Genomic DNA, 22,112 nt, shown 5'->3' with positions numbered 1-22,112 from the left:
ATTTTGCTTTTTTTTTTTTTTTTTTTTTTTTTTTTTATACTTGGCATAGAAAAATAGATTACAGTGAGTTCTGAGAAAAATGATCCTTTTCACTGCGTGTGATACAAAAAGCTTTTTTTCTCTACTTCGGCAAATAATATGCGAACAGCACGTGTGAAAGCGAAGTGTGATCTGTGACGACGATTTCAATTCGAAATATGAAATCTCTCTCGCTTTGTGCGAAATCTCGAATCTGACAGAGATACACGCGTGGGAACTTAAAAAAAAGTAAAGCACAATTTATATGGATTTGAAAACTTTTTTTTTCTTTATATATATATATATATGTTCTCAACGTGATATCTTCTACACTCTCTTTCTTACACATATGCGTACAACAGCACACAACAAATTAAGGAGTCTATTCGTGACACGCGAGAGAAATGAGAGACGTTATTGTTGAAAAAACGTGCTGTGCCAAGATGCAAAAAAGAAAAACTTATGTCCGTGATAATATTTTATAGTTTTAAAAGAATATTTAATATATTCCCGTCTGTGTATGTAAAAAAACTATTCTTTTTAAATATCTTTAAGTTTTTTCTCTCACATCGTTGTTTACCGTGTTAATCATAATTGAAACATAAATGATTAGCAATGTGACAATGTTTTTACAGAGTTGGATCTACAGCACATGGCCGCTGCTAGTAGCTGATTGAGTCAAACGAGTAGTGATTTCGTTGTAAACATTTCACTTAGCGCTTTTGTTTGAGATTAAGCGACGTTGTCATATCTCACAGTGAAAACTTTGTACTAGCAGTATCTTTTATCGATTAGTGCAAAGAAAAAAAAAACTGAAGTAGACGTTCTTCATTCTGTGACGCATACACATTCTTGGTATACAAAGTTCAGAACAGTAAGTTTTTTTTATTCAGATCGTAGCATTATTTAAAATATTACAATAATCACCACATGTATTGCTTCTCTTGTAACAACAACATATGTATAAAAAGTTTTTTAAATATATTTAAATATAATTTTTATATATTTATATATTCAATATTTCAAAATTGGTACAAACAAGTGACATAAAATTTTAATTGCAAATGTGTGACATTATCACAAAGAAACATAATGCCCAAATTTGATGTCATTTGTGGCATTTCTGAATGAATAGACTCCTTGAAACAAATTTCAAATATAAATCTTTTTTGCGCACAAGAAAATTATAACATACAACATACATACATTATACACACGTACATGCATACATACATACATACACAAAAATACACTTTTGTTTGCCGGGAAACGCATTGTGATGTCAGAAAATTGATGGTTTTTCAAAAAAGTAGGCATACTATTTTACATAGACGGTATAAGACGGAGATATAATGCTATTTACTATAGTATATTATTGAGAAAATTTGAAAATTCATTTTGTAACATATATATATATTACGTAATATATATATATATATATCATTTGAAATTATCTTGAATTTATTTATTTGTGCCGAAAACATAAAACAGCTTTGTTTTTTCTTATTTATTTTTATTTTTCCCCCTATATACGCGCGATTATAATTCTAAAAGAAGAAATTTTCCCTCCCAAGGAGATCTCTTCTGTGAAGCATCTCCTTTTCAAAGGTCAAACTCGATTTTGAATAATACTCAAAAAAAAAGTAAGTACCACCATACGAGTGTCGTGAACTTACGCAAATCAGCTCGTTCGCAAAAAAAATGTCGTGACTGGCCTTTTACTTATTAATTAGAGTTATATTGCTACAATACAGGCACGATGAATTGATTGACACAATCAAATATAATTACAAAAAAAGAAAGGACAGAACAATTGTTTTTTTTTGGTTTTTTTTTTTCAATAAGACAGTTGTCTTGCACCGTTTTTAGCTCTTCGCTAGCATCACGCACTAGTATCGTCACAACATAACTTTACTGTTTACAACACATACACTATGCAAAGTTGATCATGCCAATAATGAGTAACAAATTTTCGTCGGTCGCATGCTTGCGAATCGATATTCGTTACTGAGGAGATTGAGATCTAACCCCCCCCACTAATAACAAATAATCGATGAAACATTTGTTGCACTCGGAAGACCTTAACAAAGAAACACGAGAAGCGATACTTTCATATTTTTTTTTTGTTTTTTTTTTCCGGACAAATTTCCGAACGAATTTTTTTCTTGGCGCCGTCGTCCCGAGTTCCGACGACAACCTGGTCTCTGCCGAAACAACGGCGAATAAAGATTGTTCCTAATAATTGCACAAACGCGATTGCCACGAGCCTGGTTTATGCGCGCCTTTGTAATCGGCGTGAGTTTATGATAATGTTTGTGTTTTTAACTGGAGATTATTTGAGGTACCGTCTGTTGGAGAGGCGATTTCTTTATGCCCGGTTTCGATTTCCCCCTCCCTCTCGTTACGCGCAGCACTTGGTACAACCTATGGCGGAACATCACGAGGCGTACATCCTGTTAATTTCGTGCTGATAACGTTCCTGGACCGCTTTCCTCTTGAGTTTAAATGCCGCGGTCACCAGGCCCATGTCGGGCGACCATTGTTCCGCGCACAGCTTCACCGCACCGGGTATTTCAAACCTTTGGAGCTTACCTGGAGCAAACAAATTTAAAACAATCCGATGAGCGACAACCGAAAAATAATAATCGCAATAAAGATAAATCATAAACACGCAGAAACTCACATTTCTTCGCTTGCTCAACGAGTTCTTGGAGCACGGCTTTCTCGATCTTCGGATTACTGCAAAGTTCCTCAAAACTCTTTCCGGTTATACCTAAATTGCTGGCGATTTCGTCCAAGTAATGATTATTAGGTACAACCAGTGCCACCGTATACGCTTTGTTTGCATCGCCATAGACACAGATATTTTCCACAACTGGACAAGTTTTCAGCTCGGATTCGACCTTACCCAAAGAAACGTACTCTCCGAGTTGCAATTTGACCAAATCCTTCTTTCGATCTGTAAAACATGACATTAATTGAAAACAAACACGTCAACCACGGCAACCACGTGAATTTTGATGCCCGACATAATTGTCTTTGCGACGTACCGATAATCTTAATAGAACCATCGGGATGAATCTCGCCAATGTCGCCCGTTCGGAACCATTGCCTGCCGTCCTCCTGGAAGAAATCTTCCTTCGTTTTCTCCGCAAGTTTGTAATAACCCGCGGAAACAATGTCGCCACCGATCACGATCTCTCCTCTGGGATGTGGATGATCCGTTACTCGATAACCAGCCTCCTCCCAATTTTCTAATCGAATGTCGCAAACTGTGGTGGGCGCTCCGACTCTTCCAGTCGTTCTGTCGTGTTCTAAAAACAAACGATACAAATGAGACAATTGCATTGCGTATAGCGCTGTAGTTTCTCCACTGTGTTTGCGAGTAAAAAAATACCAACCATCCATAACGGTTGCGCAAGAAGTTGTTTCCGTGAGACCGTATCCTTGAGTCACGGTAACACAGAGGCAGAGTTTCACTTGATTGTGAGTATCCGGACTGAGTGGAGCACCTCCAGAGAGAACAAGTCTGACCCGACCACCTAACACCTGCTTGGCAGCTCCGAAGATGTACTTGTCAAAGAGAGGTGTCTCGTAGCCTCGCTTCATCCATTTCAGTTTGTATTGATACGCGAAGTTAAAGATAGCTTGTCTGAACGGACCGGACTTCTTCACCTTTTCGTTTATTCCTTTGGAGATACGATCGAGAATAAGCTGAAACGGACAACAAAATCTCGCGTTTTACACACTGATCCGGATGGCAGTCGAAAGAATCAAGACAGTTGTTTCTCTTCGTGTAAACTAAAAACTAAAGTTGCTTACCGGTACCGCAGTTAAGCAAGTAGGATGAAGAACGGACGCATCGCCCTTGGAACCACGCTGAATTTTACTGCTGGAGTCGATCAGTGTAAGCGGCGAGCTGTAGCCGATGGGAACTCCGTTGAGAAGACACATGCACTCCGCCAAGAGCTCGAAGACGTGGGCCAGCGGCAAGAAACCAAGGAAAACGTCGTCCGGTTTTATTTCTACCGCGTCGCAAAACGCTTTCAATGTGCTGATGATATTTTTGTGAGAAAGAAGCACGCCTTTCGGCACTCCCGTCGACCCCGACGTGTACATGATTATGGCGATGTCGTCGCCCTTCGGCGAAACGTCGCCCATTTTCGACGACAAACCGATTTTGGTGACGTCACAGAACGGTATCAGTTGCACTCCGTCCTGAAAAAAAAAACACAAAGCTTGCGGAATATCTCAAAGAAGAAAAAGAGAGAAAAAAAACCAGAGAAGTGACGTGGTTGTAAGTAACACAAATGTCGACTTATTATATCGACGATTACGTAAATGGCGTGATGATAGTCAATCACAGTCAATGCCACAGTCGTTAGGCAAAGACGAGCGCTTTCATGAGGAAGCGCGCGCTACCGACCAAATGTAATGTTTAATAACCGGTTTCTCACATCGTTAATTCGCACTTCACGTGCTAACGATTGCGCAAGCTCTCTTAGATCAAACAATTCTCTTTCTCCGCGTCGCATAAATACCAAGTTAATTAAGATGCTAAAACTGTTAAGTAAACCAGCTAATGCTTATTCAACGCTCACTCACTTCTGTTTTTGTGTCCGATGCAAAAAAAAAAAAAAAAAAAAAAAACAGCATTTGAAAACGCACCTTGTAGCCTGTGGTATCAGTTGCCTTCAGCTGATCCTCCATATAAATAATTGTTTTGACGTTTGGTACCATTGTCAGTAACCGCTTGAACTTGGGCAAAAGATCGTGACTGGTAATGACTGTGTCCACTTCGGTCTCGTTGATGCCGTGGGCGATAGCTTCGTCGCCCAACGTTGCATAGATCGTCACTATCGTGAAATTCTGCTTGAAACACGCGTGTGCCGCTATCATCCATTCCGCTCTCGTCTCGGCGAAGATCACGATGTTTTTGCGCGGTTTCATACCCAACTCCGCCAAACCGCGGCCGAACGTGGTGGCCAGCTTGTCGACGTCCGTGAACGACTTCCACTTGTATTCTCCCATTTTATACTGCAAAAGCGGAAACATTTTGTACCAATAACGTAATTCGATGTTTTTGTGTTCTCATGTCATTTAACGCCCGCAAGATGCGCGCGCTATTCCTCACCTTTTTGAAGACTCTGCCGTTGGCCTGAGGTTCATCTTCCTCCGCTAAAATCTGCCTGGTACCGAGACATCTTTTGTTGCCGTGTTTCTCAACGACCCAAAGAAGCACCTTTTCCAGAGTGTCGATCTTCTCGCGCTCGAGCATGATGTGCATCGATCCCGGGGAATCGACGCTTCGATAAGTGATTTGGTTTTCATCCTTCGAGATTGGACGCGCCTTGATCCTCCTGGACGCCTTGCGCTTTTCCCAAGGTCGCTGGAGTATGAGGTATATGGGAAACGTCAGCAGGTCGTACACATACGATAAAGCCTTGATCGCGTGGATCGCGCCGCTGACCCAGAACCCTTCCATTTCCCTGTTAAATAAAAACACAAAGAACGCGTTTTCAAATTACACGTTTCTCTTAAAACGGTAAAAAGAAATTTGCGCGCATCGTTCGATTAGTAATCGACGCTTGTAAAATTTCAAAGCTCGTGAAATCGCAGTGAAAGTTAAAGGAAAGAAGAACAAGCGCAATTTGCAATTAATTTCTTTAAGTTTTATTAAATTTGTTTTTTTTTTTTTTTTTTTAACTAAATAACTTACGTGAGGTGTTAGGAAATAATATCTCGTTTTAAATAATCTTTCTACAATATTTTTCTAAAAGGGTAACTAAAATGAAAGTGCGAAAACGTTGACTATCTTCATGCTTGCGAAATTCCTCTATCAGAATTCCGCGCGTATCTCGCGCGTTTTGGCTAATACTAGAGTTATCTATAGACGCCACATAGCTTTTTTTTTTTTGCAAAGCGTGAGAGAGTAAAGGCTATCGATCATGCATCGTGCAAATAAACAAGATAGTTTTTACCAGTACGGATCAAGTTCAACCTCGCACAGTACGAAGTCTACGCGCAGGCAACAATTATTCGTCGGAAGTAATCTCTCTCTGTGGGAGAATATCGTTGAGGAAAAACAAACAGAGCTCTGTTTTCCGTTTCTTACGTAACGCGTAAACTGTTGCAAAGTGTCTAGATAAATACTTATTATGCGCTTGTGTCTCCGCAACCAGAAGAAGAAACAAGCGCTCTTGGACGCGCGGTTCTTTTTTTTATTGAGATCGATGAAGTGATAACACACAACAACAATCTATTGAAGCAATGCGATACGAGTTCGAGATTGGATCGCGTATCTACTAATAATGTCAACAATTTATTTTACACGACTGCGATCGTATTTACGTATCATCGATCGACGAGCAATTCAACTGGGAACTTCGCTCTAGTTGATTAATTGATAAGCGTGCGCTCTCTATCTCTCCTTCCGAAGGAGAGACGCGTTTTAAACATTTTCTTTTGAAGTTGTCAATTAAAATTACACGACTTCGGGTCTTCGTATTCGTCAAAGAACGCTGCGAATTCGTTGCCTTACGCAACAACACAAAGATATCTCGGGGAATAAATTGCTCCCGCAAAATACATACAACTCGAGGAAGTTTGTGTCAAAGCTCGCTTTGATTTCAATTCGCGACCGATGAGCGCGCGAATACAACTTTGCACTTTCGCGCAGTGTCTCGAATCGCGAAGTGATTAATTTAGATCGGCGCGCGCGAGCGCGCGTATCGATATCAATTCTTTGTGTTTTTTTTTTTTTATTCTCATGTATTGTGATTGATTGCGCGTATCGCACAACGGTCGCGATATGCAATTTTATTCGTGAACTTTTAACAACACCGCGTTTGCTTCTATCGTTGCCGTTACGTGCGCGACTAAGGCTGTTTTTAATCGAGTTTCTTTCGATTCTTCATCATTTCAGCTATCGATCGTTGCGGATCCAAAAAACGGACGGCCGCGCGTTGTGATGTTACATGTCGAGTATGCGTACAAAGAGATGAGCTACCGGAGTTGTATGTCACGTATCGAGATGACAGAATATGTAATGACAAGTAGCGATGTTCGATGACGTTCGTTGTGCGCGACAAGTTGAGTTTGAACGCGACGATTTTAGCGAAATATTTTATGAGGAAATAAATTCACAGTTGTGCTGCGAGACGCGTTATTTGCCGCACGATAAGATTCGCGGTAGACATAATTCGCGATTTTAATTGCAGACATTTTTTGTACACGACGTCTCTTCAGGATTATTTTCAGATTCTAATTAATCTTGAAAAATTATACAGAACCGGAGATTCTAGAGGTTTGTTTTATTGGTTGCGCAATTTTAAAATAATCAGAATATTGAAAACCAGCGCTCAACGAAATAAATTCTCGCAAACCGTTCCACGTGCCGCGTTGAACGAGAAGCTGATCGGTTTTCTTTCGCGAACACTGATCGATGAACCTTTCGTTTCGTTACTACAGACTGAATTGATGACTGAATTAAATGCAGACTACGTGAACACGACACACGCGATATAATAACACGCTATTATTAAAACGATCTCTACGTGTGTGTGTGTGTGTGTGTGTGTGTGTGTGCGTGCGTGCATGTGTGAAGTAGAACAGCCTTCGTAATTACATTATTATTCATGCCGTTTCCAATTTAAGCTATTTTAATTTATGCTATCTGCAAATAAACAAGTTACAGAAGTGTCTTTTTATTTCTTTTTTATATTTCAATTCGCGACGCGAGAATAGCGCTAATTTGTTATTCCGCGTTATTACGTTGTTGTTGTTATTTTCAATTTGCAATTGAATGAACACGCTCGACGATAACGTTAAACGATGAGCTTCTCGCGTTATGTAAAGTTACACAGTCGAAGGAAAAAAAAGAAAGAAAAAAAAAACAAAAAAAAAACACGAACGTTACGCAATATCGCGGACTTCGAACGTCGCGTAATTCACCAAACTACACACCGATACCCCTTATCTACGGTTGTGAGAGGAAAAAAAATTCTTGAAAGTGTCCCGCGATATCAGACGCGTATCATCAGCAAGATGTGCCGGCTTAGCCGTTGTTGCAGCAACAGGCGGCAATCTCGCTCGCCACTCTCGCCTGATGTAACTCGCGAGATCTGCGGTTTGTCTATCAATAGACAGGTAAAAAAAAAAAAAAACTCCGATATGTGTGTAAAGTACAAAAACGCGCGCTCATCTCGCGGTCACGCGAGAACGAACCTCATCCTCGCGATTCGCGAAAACAAAACGAAATAATTGCGGGCGCGAGTTCGGATTACCCTGCGATTTTTTAAGGGGATTTTTTTCTTGCGCACGCGTGTAGCAGTTACCTGAAGATATTTGTTTACAATGACAGATATTATTTACAATAACGCGAGGCGATATTTTGTGTGACAAGAAGCGCAGCTTTTTTGGATCGAAATAAATATCGGAGAAAGAAAGAAATCGCAGACGTTGGGCAAACACATCGCGATTGTCTTGATAAAGATGTTGAAATATCATATTGTTCCAAGTAATGTTTTCTCGTGATAAATATTGAACAAGTCTATCCAAATGACATATATTGTTGTACTTACAGACGAGATTGTCGTAAACATGAAAAAATGCACATATTTAATTTGCTGTCTCTTAATTGCTACGTCAAGCAACCGTTTGATTATACAATCATCGAACGTTGATTAATTAGCCGCGACGCGATAAAAAATGTAAAAAAAAGCATACATATTCACATTGTGATTATTTTTTTTTTTTTTTTTTTAAACGAAAAGGTTTTGCAAGATATATTACGTGTAGCGCGCAATAAAAACGTTTGAAACCGTGAGAACGAAAACCGTCTTATTGTCTTCAACCGAGCTAGCTGTGTTGCTTATCGCGCGTTCATTATTTATAGAAATAATAGAACAAAGTGTCAACTAAGTGACCAAGTAAAATACTACACTTTTTTCTCGGAAAACGTCACGAAATCGATATGCAGGTAAAATTATGCGATATATTCGCGTTTGCTGCAGAGATCGATGTACATAACTACAACATCGCGTATATTACGCGATAAGAGATGATGTGTTGCTTAATAGAGTGGAGCGATATGCAGGTAAAATATTGCGACATCTTCGCATTTGCTGCGTAGATCGATGTATTGTATAACTTAAACATCGCGTATATTGCGCGATAAGAGATGATGTGTTGCTTAATAGAATGGAGCGAAGTATGTTAATTACAACGAAAAGCAAAACATCTCGAAATCGTGGATATCGAACGGCTCATCATCAGAACGTCATCAAAATCGATGAGTATAAAAAATAAACTGTCATATAGTGTAAAAAATAAACTGACTATATTTAACACTTATAACTGCGTATTGTCTCGGGACAAAACAAGTATTTAAATCTAAAAATGTAAATTTAAAAAATATCGCACTTTGTGTTCAACGTTAGACGTGATTTTGTATGTGATTTTCAACGCGACTTGTGTGTAACACACACTTACTGTTTAAACTCTACTCGAACAAGAGATTAAAATCACTACTACATTTTGCATGAAGTACTTATACATAATTACGCGATACATTATCTTACGATCTAAATATGATTCACATATTTGCATGCTGATATCGGAAGGAACAGTATCGTGCTAAAAATAAGTCAGACAGATAAGTCGAAGCAACAGAAATAAATTAATTAACGGAAGAAAAACAATAAAAGTAAAAATTCTCTTTCTCTCTTCTTCTCTCTCTTTCTCTCTGTACTCTGTGTGTGTGTGTGTGTGTGTGTGTGCGTGTCTCGATAATAAATTCAAACCGCGTCTCTGCGTGTGAAATTACAAGTGCACAGATATAGAAAAATTTATAAATATGCATCGAAACATGTAGAATATGCTTTTGAGAGATAAAGTAAAATTTAAAATTTTGATACGTAGAAAGAGAGAGAAAATGAGTTGCGAAGATACAAAAATAGAGTGTAACAAAATAGATAAAAAAAAAAAAAACTTGTTCCGAGAGAACATGTGGTCGTGATGTTATTACGGGAACACACATACATTCCCCGTGGGCTACAGCGCGCGCATAATTTCAACAACATTTGTGCGCCGAGGGCGAGAGAAATCGCGCAAGCGACAGAAGTAGGAAGACATATGGCATGCGCAGCCGAGAGAAAACTGCATGCGGGGCTCTATGCAGCAGCGTGTGACGCGTCGCACATCACCAGGCGGTGCGATTTCATATTTTAAGACAGTTTTATTGTACAGCGGCATATTTTCCGCGACTCACTGTTTATCGTCCACGATCATGGTGGCGACACTATTGGATTCACCCTTCGTAAATCGGCACTTTTTTTGCCGTCTAGGGAGCTGCCTCTGTCACGCAGATTAATCGACACTGCAAGAAAAACCATTCCCAAAGTTTCGGCAAGGTTAGTAGGACCTTTGAAAAAAAAAAATGCATGCAGTACACACGCCTTTCTTCTCGCTGTTGAAACGAACTCTCGACTCCGACGACGTGCTGGAAAATCCTCGAGATCGGATTTCACCCACCCTCTTTCCCTCTTCCCGCCCCTCCCCATAGCAATGTAACGAGAGACCCAGATCTTCAAATCCCGACCTTCGTACCGGCCGTCGTTTCACTAAACGACCCCGTTCTGAAAGCACAGAATTTAAAAGAGATGCGCCTCGTTTACCTCGCTATATTTTTTATAGCGAAATCAAAAGTAGTAGTTCTATATGTACTTCTGTTAAGTTTCATAGTTATTTTTTTTTACTTTTAAATTTTATTATCGACACAAATAATAAGGAACAGACGTATGTGCGACGATTTTCTCAGTAAAATGTAGCTGGAAAGCATCCAGCACAATCTTAATTTGGATTGGATAGAAGTTGCATATATACGCGACAATTTAATTGACAAATTTTTCATTTTAATTGGTAATTTAATTGGCAACTATTTCATGTAACTATCGCGCCGTGAAACAAAAATTAATAACAAATTGGATCTACATCCGTCGCGTCCCATCAGAGTTTTTGATTGAAGAGAAGCGAGACGTTTCACTTACATATTCTAGAAACCACCTCTTCGACTTTGTGTTACGCGGTGCGAGACGAAGAAATGGTAGCGGCGATCGATCGCGATCGGCGATTTCCGCGACAAAATCTTGCGCGCGTTGCGAAGAATTCCATGCCCGCTATTCGTCCGCCGGGCGATCTCAACGGTCCGTTAACCGCGTGGCAACTGACACGGTCAAGTGCACTTTGCCCCCGATATACGCGTGCACGTGTCAATTCACGTCAGAATGCACGTATCGCGGTCGAAGCGCGAATGCAACGGCGTTGCTCAACGATCATCCGAGCGAAGAGAGAGACCTGAGGATGTTCCCGAAGTTTAATCTGATTGTGACGACGATCGCTCGCGCATTCGAAATTTCGCCGCCGTTAATTTATCCATCGATTTGCACGTAACTCGTACATTTTTTGTCGAATGGAAAAAAAAAGAAAAAAAATGCAAAGAATCAATTGTTTGTATAATTATACAATTTGCATGTAGATAACTTTTGAAATGTCTCAAAAAAAAAAAATAAATAAATAAATTATCGACATTTGCATCACTTTGAATAATAATTTCGTTAAACCTTCAACTAATTATTTTTTTTTTTTTTTTTTTTTTTCGTAATCGCGCAGACATAAACGATACAATATATTATGTACGGAAGGATGTACTTTGCTCAGCGTGCGTGATCACGAGACTGCGATCCAAAGTTCGCGTTAAACGCAGATCGTTATTCAGATTCGCTGATAGATAGTAGTACAAAGAACGAGGGCAACGTTCGCGACGTAATCCGCTTCACGAGATCGCGCGAACGATCTGAATCTCATCGGCAACTTGCTCTTCGATATATGTTGTGTGCCTCTGTTTTATTTTTCTATAATCAAAACGTGCGAGACATTTGCATCGAATTTTCACAAACCACGAGCAAAGCTCCGAGAATTTCTCGAAAAAAAACGTCGCGGTTTTCGTCGCTATTGCGCAGACATTTGTATTTATCGAAATACATTCAAAATATACACATATGCGATAATTTATCACGACGAAAGAGAACTGCAATAAAATATGCAAAAGGAAACGTGTACTCTTTTCTAATGCAAAAGCGTGTTCGTATCTTATACAATTTTATTTGCTCGCAACACGTCGAGGCATCATATTCACATCTCTCTCTCTCTCTCTCTCTTGAGGTTTAAAGTCCATTCGGCAAAAAATATTTTTTTCAAAATGCTGAATAATCAGAAGTAACGTTACGCAAAAGATAAAACGAAAAAAAAAAAAACATTGTCGAAGCAAAATTTATATTTGCAAATTTGTTTTTTTCTTTTTTCCCCGTTGTTTTATCGGTACTTCGTATCGCGGAGTCCGAAGTTCGAGAGAGACCGAGCGAACATGACCACGAAAACGACCGCACGGAAAGAAACGGTCGTGATACCGATAAAGGTATCGTCGTTGAAAACGACAATATATTTCATACAGACGTGTGTGTTACGTCACCGCCTGTATTCGTGGCAGCCTTCATTCACCACGTATCAGCCACGACGAATGCTCGTGAACCAGAGCTCGATCGATTGTAATGCTCAAAAGCGCGCTTAAGGTTTAACAAACTGCCCGGATATAATTAAGAATGCGCGCGCGTGAGTAATATTTATTTTGGCATTAGAATGTATTACTCGCGTAAAACGCGCGTAGGTTTCAACGTGTGTCGTGTTGTGTTGTCACCTGAACGAAAGGTCGAACGGTGATTTTTCATTGCGCAAATTAAAGTCACGATTTTTTATTCTTGATCGCGAACACACTCATGTATATGTACATATAAAATACATATGTTTGTTTCACGTGCGCGGTGAATTGCGTCACCCAATAAAGAATGCAAATATTCGATACTTGTTTTTTTAATAAAATTTATAAAATATGCGCGTGACCGTTACGGGAGGAAGATCGCAGATAGATTCGAGACTTGTTTTCGGGAAATTTGTCACACAAAGTCTGTGAGAAAAAAAATTATTGAAACAAAACATTTTGTAATATGTTAATTAGTTGATGTTCATTAGTTAATATAATTTACGTATATATGAATTTTTTAATTTAACATTCAACTTCGCTCTCTATCGGTCTTTAAGATTTGTTTGCGACTATTGATCGTATACAGTAATTTAAATTAGAACAATTTGAATTTATAGCCGCTCTAATGATAAAATAAGGAATATCTTATTACAAACGAAAATGACTTTAGCACTTTGATTTTACTTCCTTTCTTTGATCTTTTTGTCAAACACGACCGTTCGGAATCACAAACAAGCTCTCGGCGTGTCTGCCAATTCGATCGACGTATTAATTTCACTTAAGAGCATATTGCTTCAGGGTTAATGAGCAGCGGATGATGCTGCTGTGCCCTTTCCCTTTCCTACGTCGCGAGTTATGATCTTGCTTTAACTTCGTTCGGAGGGACAACACGAGTTTGTCCAAATTAACGTGATCGCTGACCCAATTTGCAGGCACAAACGTTCCTCAAGCACGTGGAAATAAGCTGTGATGCACCCACATCTGCGACACACACGATGACGTGAACCCATGTGTTCTTCATCGTGAAGCGTATTTAGCGAACGTAACATAATCGCATATGCAGGGTAATTTAAAACCGCACCACTGACGAGAGCTTCTGGGGATTGTAACTTAATCGAAATGCGCACTTGCGTTCATTGATTAAAAAAAAAAAAAAAAAAAAAAAAAAAAGACACGTGTTTTACATACAGAGAAATTCACATCAAAAATCAAAGTGACTCCAAAACAGATTCTGAAATGTAAATATTGAGCTGGATCGGGTAATTTTGTCGAAAGCTATTTATTTATTCTAGCGATTACGACAGCGAAAGAACAACAACGATTACTTGGCAGAATAAATAAATCGTTTTCAATAAAATTACTTGATTCCGTTTTTCTGTCACAAAAAATCCATCAAAACTTTCGCACTCGTTCAATACGTTCGAGCAAAAGAAAAAAAAATATTACGAGCCAAAAGCCGGAGAGAATCAAACGCGGTCGTCAAGTGAAATCACATCTTTTGAACGGATATCTCTATTTTCGATCCTTTTCATTATGCTATCTCGGAAAAAAACGTTGAAGAGCGACAAAGAGGATATTATCTCTGGAAGAAGTTCCACAATGCATATGTATATAAATTATTGTATCTTTGTGATCTTATTTTTTATCTTTCATCAATTTGCAAAAATCTTGCACTCTGCAAACAGTGTGTCAATACGCGGCAGATAACGATTTTTCAAAAGTATCGTTTATGACAAAACACAAAAGAAACTATAGTGTATAAAAGATAAAAATATTGTAGTTTATATAGTATGTGAAAAAGAAACATTATCTTTAAATTTGTAGTAATCTCTTTATAACAATTTGATAATAGCGTGCCGATGACACATTAATTTTTTTCTCGTCACTGACAAAGTCGAGACAATGGCGAAACTCTGTCATGTCTCCCAATGTTTTTTAAATCCACGTAAATAAATATTTGCGTTACTTTACTGTTTGTCTCATTACAAAACATTACGTGCGCTTTGCTGCAAGTTATCAACATTATAAATATTAATAACGTTAAAGCGTGAAGTAGTCATTGCTAAGGTAATCGCTAAAATAATCGCTTAACCGACGTTAATTACTTAACGTAGTAAATTAAGTTGCTTGAATGCAAATTATCCGCGTTGGACGGATTAGATACCGAGAGAAAAGTATAAAAGAGCAGCGCAAACATTACATTTGCATTTTGTGTGCAAAACGAAACCACTATATTAGGTACACGTCGAACTGACAAGGTGGTGCGATTGGTAAATTAACATCCGTCGAAAAGTGTCAAACAACTCGCAATTTGTCGATAGATCAAATCGCCACGATCGCAAGACAATACTGTAAACATCTATTTAAAACACAAAGTTACATTACAAAATACGTCAATTTCTTTCTCGGAAAACGCTTTTGGGTTATTTTGTTAACTTTGCGAGAAGAAAAGTGACATTCAAACGTAATATCAAATACTTTATTTCTACACAAAACAATTCTCGAACAACAAGTCACTCGGAATAATCAATTTTAACAAAACAAAGAATAAAATCATAACGCAGTGACATCTCTTTGGAAGATTATGTAATAATTACGTAACAGAGAAAAAAAGATCTAGGACGGTGAGCATCGCGCTGCGATGGATTCGTCGTCACTTTGAGGCTTCTTGAGAAAAATTCCAGACAGAAATCGTACAATTACTTTGCACGGAGAAGAATGATCATGACGGTATTATATTTATTCAAGCAAGAAAGCTAATAGACCAATATAACTTGTCGTAACGACACAATGCGCGCGAATGTTCGCTGCTCTTTATTACCGACTCACAAATGTGCGCGTAAAATTTCGTCGATCACAAAGCCGATGGAATGTCTTCGTTTTGAAACGACTCGATCGTTCCGTCATTCACGGTCTAAAAACCCACAACAACCGACATTTATTTCTATGTAACCGGAAGAGAATCGATGGAAGAGGGATCGCGAGAAGAGAACGGGAGGGGAAAGATTTTACGCTACATCGCCGTTATTAATAATGTGCGCGCGCGCGGTCAACGATAAAACCGCCATGTACTACTTTACGGATTGTTTTCCGTCTAGGCGATCGTCCACGTCCGTCTCGCTCTGGCGTTGTGTTAAAACACACACGCGTCGCTCGCGCACGAGATCTCGCGATCATCGAAGCTGTGATTTTATGCGACCGTTACACGTCACACGCACAACACGTGTCCACCTAGAGACGAAGAAACTAGTTAATAAATGTTACGAAACAAATTGAGGAGATACGCTCGCGTTGTGCGTTATAAATCACAACCGGACTTTTTACTATTCGACGGAAGTTATCAATAAAGTAGCAATTAATTCTGATAACTTGACGAGGATCGATACACGTGACGATGTGAATTCCGCGTTCTTGACATTCTCCCGAGAGAACCAAGGCGAGTTGCCGTATTAGTGTTCTATTATTGCGCAAATCCTTATTATGTATATATTCAGAGAATAATTCCGATCCGCATTCGGAGCAAAGGTGATTCGTTTTCGTGGTTCTACAAAAGGCAATTTGAATATTAATCAAGGTTCCCTCTTGCGTGGGAAAATTCAACGAGCAATGGCGCTCTGAAATAACAATTATATACAAGATTTTTTGTCGTGGATCGATTTGAATAGTTTTTTTTTCTTTTTTTTCTAATAAATATGACGAGCTTACACGAATTGTCATTTTCATTCGCGATTATTCTCGTCTCCATCCGATACAAAGGTTAGTCGATACGATCTCGTCGTCAGTGATTATTCCGCGAAATTAATAAAATTCCGTTCGCGACTCGATAAGGAATCCTCGCGCGTTTTTTCTCCGTTCGAGATTTTATTCGCATTTTTAACATAAATGTCACGTACCGCAAAATCGACATTATTAATTGTTCCAGGAATTATCGTCCGGAAGTTTGAAATGCGATTTGACTTCAGAGAATCCTGCAACACAATGACGCAAACGTGAGTAACGCGCGCGCGGAGACATTACCCTTTAGAAGAAATTATCTCCCCCGAAAAAGAGATAAAAAAAAAAAAAAAAGGACAGCGCCACGTTGCGTTTCCCGAAAACGCGTTTTCACAGACAAAAAAATTCCCGCAGCAAAAAAACTCTAGTTCGGAAAATCGAGAATTTTGTGAGAAAAATACGTGCGTTTCGTTATCGGCGAAACGTTGCGCGCGTGCATCGCAAATGTACGAATCAATTTGCATCTTTACGAAACGCAAGTCGCGTTTAACGATCATTGTAATAAGCGTAGTAATTAACTCGTTTTTTATTGTCAGTAAAAATTTCCGTTGCCAATTCCGCGACAACCGTGTCGAGATTTAGCGTCTACATTGAACCTCGATTCCTCTTTTTTAAAACTTTAACAGGAAAAAAGGAAATTTCGGACGTATTATGTAACGTCAAAACTAGCATCTACTTTTTCTCTTACTCCTACATCAAAAAAGAGGAATTGAGGTTCAATGTAGACGCTAAAGTTCGACTCGGGCGCGATCGCGCGATTTTCGAAGGATTCTGACGCTCACAGGTGGCGAACGCGCGCTTACTCGAAGTGTGAATAAGCAGCGGCAGAGCATCGGCGCTTACCTTGCGAGTCGATCACACGACGAATAGATTTTTTCCCCCCGCTTTCCTGCCTTGCCGCGAGATCGTCGTGTCACTTCCAGCCGAGATTCTCTGCTGCCGTTGCTTTTCCCACTGCGGTCGCGGGAGAGGAAATTACCACGCGCGTGTGATTCAAGGGTCAACAATGATGTGGGTGCGTGTATATCACCGGACTGGGCCTGGTCTCTGCGTTCAACACCCGCGCGAATTATCGACGCGTGTTATGTTGTAAAGCGTTGCGAAAAGAAACAAAAACGTACATATATTCGTGCGTGAAAACAATCGGGAAAAGAGGAGATTGTGAGATTGTTCGCGACAAGCTCCTTGAGACGGTCGACGCACGACTGAACTCGGACTGTATCGCGCCGCTACTTCGAATCGCACGAGACGCAACTTTCTGGCTACCTTTGATCTTTGCTCTTCGGACTCCACTCGGACGCGTCGCTTTATCCCCCGATAAAACGAACGCGATATACGTTACGGGAGGTGGGAGCGACCGTCGTTGGCGCCATCAGCTGTTCGATGCGGACTTTTCACGCGACCGATGCGATTCGATGACGAAAGGACAACACGCGTTCACCCTCATTTCGATCTCGCGAATTGCTACACGACTATTGCTATTTTATTTTATTTTTTTTTTGAAGATTAATAATAATAACAAAACAGCTGAAACGCGAAAGTGGAGTGCGAAAGGTCCTTTGAAAGACTTTTTCCTGAGAGACAGTCTAAAATTAAAACGTTTCCCAATAGATCGATACAGAATCGATCGTACGCGCGCTGTTAAACGTGTAAACACGTCAATGTCGTATATTACATTAAAAATATTTGCGACATGTGTGTTTACACGCCATTCACAATTGGCAGCGTAACACGCGCGGAAGATAATAATATCACCGTCGGCTAAAAATATCGTCGGGTTAAAAATCGCTCGCGACGTGACCGATCGTCAGAGTCCGAGAGTTGCGACACATGTTTTCTTATATTTCGTGCACGTTTGCGAGACGCGGGATGTGCGTGATATCATCAGTCGCGCGATACAATATCAAAGTCTCGAAAGATGCGCGCACACACACACACACGCGCGCGCGCGCGCGAAAAAAGTCAATAATAAGCGTGTAAGAATAAACATCACAGCTGATCCTCTGAACGATCCTCGCGCGATATCACAACACATATTCGGTTTCTTCGCGATTTCCCACGTCACGATGTAGTAATCCGACGTGCGTGCGTGCGTGCGTGCGTGCGTGCGTGCGTGCGCGCGTGTGTACTGCGGCCAATAATATCGTGTCACATTAAACCCGAGAGAAGTGAGTAATCCGAGATCCGTTCGTTCCTCTCTCTTGCTGTTATTTGTCTATTTTCCCGAATCGCGCGGAAGACGATTCGGGAAGAGAAACGTTGATCTCGCTTCGCCGCGTTCGAATTCTTGCGAAATTTTTTTTAACGCGTAATGTAAAATCTGTTTAACGACACGTTGAGTTCTTGTCCACGTGTTACATCGTATTATTTCTATATTTCGTGTACCGAGAAACCGAGAATACTTTGATGTCAACAATGCGACCTATCGTCGTCCCTTCCATTCATCGTTCGCCAATGTGACACACACCGTGTTTTCGCGTTTTCTTTGAATGAACGTTTCTCTCTCCTATTGTATTTAAATCGACGAACGCATGTATTCAGCAAAATTTACGTAATATCCAATCTAATGAGTCACAAATAGTCACGAGACTACGGTCGCTTACGTGCGTGTCACCTAACCTTACTCCAACCTCCTCTTCCCTCTCCCCACAAACATCCGATAAACCGTTAGAATTAAAATCACCGCGAACGCGACATTTTTTTTCTTTCAAATTCAGCTCCGCTGAAATTCACACCGACGAAAGCGTACGTTTCTTCTCGGAATCCTCCCCGTTCCCTGGTTCGTTGTATGAGAAACGGGGTTACGTGAATTCGTCGCTTACGTTGTTCTCTCGCAAGAACAGCTGCGCCGCAGAACCTCGGAACCTCCTCTTCTCAATCCACGTATCCGCACACGTATGCAGTTCCCGTTGCGATCTTTTTCGCGTTCTCGCGATATATTCGCGGTTCTATGTACCTTCTGCCGTCCGTCCCTCTTGCTCTCAGGACTTGGAAACCGAAATAATCCACGATGTCATTGTCGCCAATCACGTTTTTGTTCCTCTTCGACGCACACCCGGAGGACGCGAGAACACGCGAGTACACGCCGTCGTATAATTTTACATATGTGTCGTTAAACCGACCGACGAACCAATTAGAATACAACTCGTACGCACCGATGTGGAACACGAGCCAACCCGGAGATCAACACCGGGGCCATCTTGCCGCCTGAAACTGGCGGAGATCGATGGGGGACGCCGCGAGCGTCCTCTGTCGACGCGGAAAAGCGTCGTGCGGTTATCGCTTTTCGAGAGTTCAAGAAGAGAAATTCAACTTTCTCCAGCAACGTCCCCCTTTTATTTTATTAAGTGTTCTTCTTCTTGCACGTATATTCTCGCCTGTGATTTTTCTCAGCGATTGTTTCACCCCCGAATTCTTGAATTGTCAAACGTTTTTTTTTTACGCGGTTTATTTTTCTTATTATTCCGTCATTCTATTTTGAGATTCTTTTTCGCAAATTCACACAAAAATGTTTTTTTTTTTTTTAAGTTTCGTATCAATTTTTAAACTTCGTCCTTTTTTCCACAAAAATGTAAAACAGTTTGAAGTTTCTATTCGCGCGAACGAGAGATTGGGGTGTCAATTTGATACAAATCATTGACACCGGTTTTAGAATTTCTCTTGAACAAAAATTGTGATTGTGGAAATCAGCAGAATGAACGATTTAATTGTTGAGAGAACCGAAAGAGAGGTTTGTAAATTTCTTACCCCGCCTCATCGTTAGCTGATCATCGGTTAGCGGCGTGTGAGTTAGCGGTAAATATAGTCGACTCAATTTTCCTTCTCTCTAAGCTTGTATTTGTTCTGCCCATTACACACGCGGGACCGCAATACGATCTAATAACGGACACGCACGAAGTCCCACATGTTTAAAGCCGGACACCCGGACGTGTTTCGAAAATACCGCAATACGCGCATAATTGGAACAACGAAAATTAGCTGTAAAAAAAAAAAAAAAAAAAAAAAATATCGCGTGCGAGAAGAGAATGTAAGAGGATTAATTTTCGCCGTTATTTTTTTGTTTTACGCGGAAACAACATATGATCGCGCGAATACGTAAAGGTGTGACAAATATTGCGCGTTCAAGTGCGAACTTTTTCCAAACGATTATTCACATCTGTGTTCTGTCACATATGTGTCTGTAACAATTACGTTACACGCGCGCGCGCGCGCGTTATCGCCTGGCAGAATTTTCATACGAATTTTACGCATTCCATAAAAACACGCGGTATCAAACAGATGAAACAGCACAAAATCTCTACGGAACACAAATCTCTTACCTTATCCCTCGATTCCACGTGACAGTGTGTCACGGACAGTGTGTGCGATTTGATGATTCGTTAGTGTATTACTTGTACACACGAGCACACAGCATGAGATCTCACGTGAACGCTCTCTATCCATTTAACGTGGCGCAAATCAGCGATATATCAACAATCAACACAGCCTCTACGCGCGCAAGAAAACGCTCATGTTTCAACTTTTGATATATACGTATGTATATGGGAGACTGCGTGTTGCGTGTGTGTATGTATGTGTGTGAGTTACGTACCTTGTATCTTATTTAAAGTACTCGGCGCGCAGCGCAGGTACAAAGTGAGTTTTAAACGTGAGTGTTAAAAGTTTTTTTGCTCGACGTGCAACGTGGTACAATACGCGCTCGGTGTCAGATGAAGAAACTCATCGGCACTACGTCGCATCGCACGATAGACCCCGTTTACTCGAGAGTGTCTGACTACCAGCGGAGCCGGTCAGTGTGTGTTGTGTGCGATACGCGGCTCGCGACAGATCTCGATATAGACGGCCGGCCTGCGCGTGGACCAATCGCGCGTCGAGTTGCGCTGGGCGGAGATGTGGCGTGATCCTCGGTGACGTCACGCAAAGCCAGCGATCGATAACTCGAACTCGCGCGACTCGCACGAACTTCGTTCATGTGCGATGCGATGCAACCTGATGCAACCGGCGGGCGATCGATGAGCGCGCGATTACCGTATGTATGTATATGCGTTTTGTATTTGAAATCTTGCGGCCGTTACGTGGCCGCAATCCCGATCTGTAACGCGTTTTCGCTCGAATCGCGTGTGTACCGCGTCGAACGATCGCGTCGGCGTGCAAGCGCGAGTGATAGGGACTTCGAAATCGATGATAACGAATCCTCGCACCTAACCTTGCATCATCCAGCAGTTTCGCGCACTCGTTTTGAAGCCGCGCGTGTTATCAGGTGAGTGGAGAGATACGTTTGCAGCGCGTGTATATAAAATTTATCGACGGCGCGTAACATTTTGTGTAAATATGTTGATAATTTGTTGTTTGCTTAATTTTGTATTGAGAGACGTTCCACACGCGACAAAAAACACTTGGAGAAATTATTCGAAATTGATTCCGAGATTCGAAGATTCAAATCCACGCGATATTCGCGAATAATTCGAATGTTACAAAATTTGGTCAGAAAAATATTCAGCTCGTTGCATACACGAAGTTGAATTTCTCTTTTTTGTGTGTTTTGACAACTTGCTTACTGGTCGGTATCAAAGCGCTCTTCTGATGTTTACAAAAAACAACGTCTTACGTTATTTTGTTTTTTTTATACACAACGTCAAATCCGTTCGATTATTATGTAACTTTTTGGAATAGTTTTGAAATAAGTTTGCTTTTCTCGATCGTGTTATTTTGTCGCGACAAC

General features: G+C 40.5%; 1 protein-coding gene across 10 annotated transcripts; it reads right to left on the bottom strand.

The window, feature by feature from the left end:
* Positions 1-2,133: 2,133 nt before the first annotated feature.
* On the bottom strand, positions 2,134-21,198 carry LOC109857391 (long-chain-fatty-acid--CoA ligase 4). Of its 10 annotated transcripts, none has more exons than XM_020433644.1 (9): positions 20,982-21,198; positions 20,710-20,878; positions 5,153-5,507; positions 4,687-5,055; positions 3,841-4,236; positions 3,420-3,732; positions 3,069-3,332; positions 2,702-2,977; positions 2,134-2,610 (listed from the first exon to the last, which is right to left on the bottom strand). In XM_020433644.1, exons 3-9 carry the CDS (start codon positions 5,501-5,503, stop codon positions 2,456-2,458), a joined length of 2,124 nt encoding a protein of 707 aa, XP_020289233.1. In that variant the 5' UTR covers positions 5,504-5,507; positions 20,710-20,878; positions 20,982-21,198; the 3' UTR covers positions 2,134-2,455. The 10 variants fall into 10 exon arrangements, with proteins under 10 accessions (XP_020289233.1, XP_020289225.1, XP_020289224.1 ...); XM_020433636.1 differs by lacking the exon at positions 20,710-20,878 and adding an exon at positions 10,289-10,396; XM_020433635.1 differs by lacking the exons at positions 20,710-20,878; positions 20,982-21,198 and adding exons at positions 10,289-10,396; positions 19,213-19,599.
* Positions 21,199-22,112: the final 914 nt, after the last annotated feature.

Source organism: Pseudomyrmex gracilis, unplaced genomic scaffold, assembly GCF_002006095.1.
Source record: "Pseudomyrmex gracilis isolate BER0280 unplaced genomic scaffold, ASM200609v1 scaffold_156, whole genome shotgun sequence".
Lineage (NCBI taxonomy): Eukaryota > Metazoa > Arthropoda > Insecta > Hymenoptera > Formicidae > Pseudomyrmex > Pseudomyrmex gracilis.
Note: the sequence above shows the minus strand (reverse complement) of the source record. Positions and strands in the feature narration are given on the sequence as shown.

What these genes read in the sequence shown, in the direction of transcription:
- LOC109857391 (XM_020433636.1), bottom strand. Translation starts at nt 10,308, where the DNA reads ATGATCGTGGACGATAAACA. An exon ending in ACGGCAGAGTCTTCAAAAAG is followed by an intron (nt 5,056 to 5,152) that starts GTGAGGAATAGC and finishes CCGCTTTTGCAG; the next exon opens with TATAAAATGGGAGAATACAA. An exon ending in CTGATACCACAGGCTACAAG is followed by an intron (nt 4,237 to 4,686) that starts GTGCGTTTTCAA and finishes TTTTTTTTTCAG; the next exon opens with GACGGAGTGCAACTGATACC.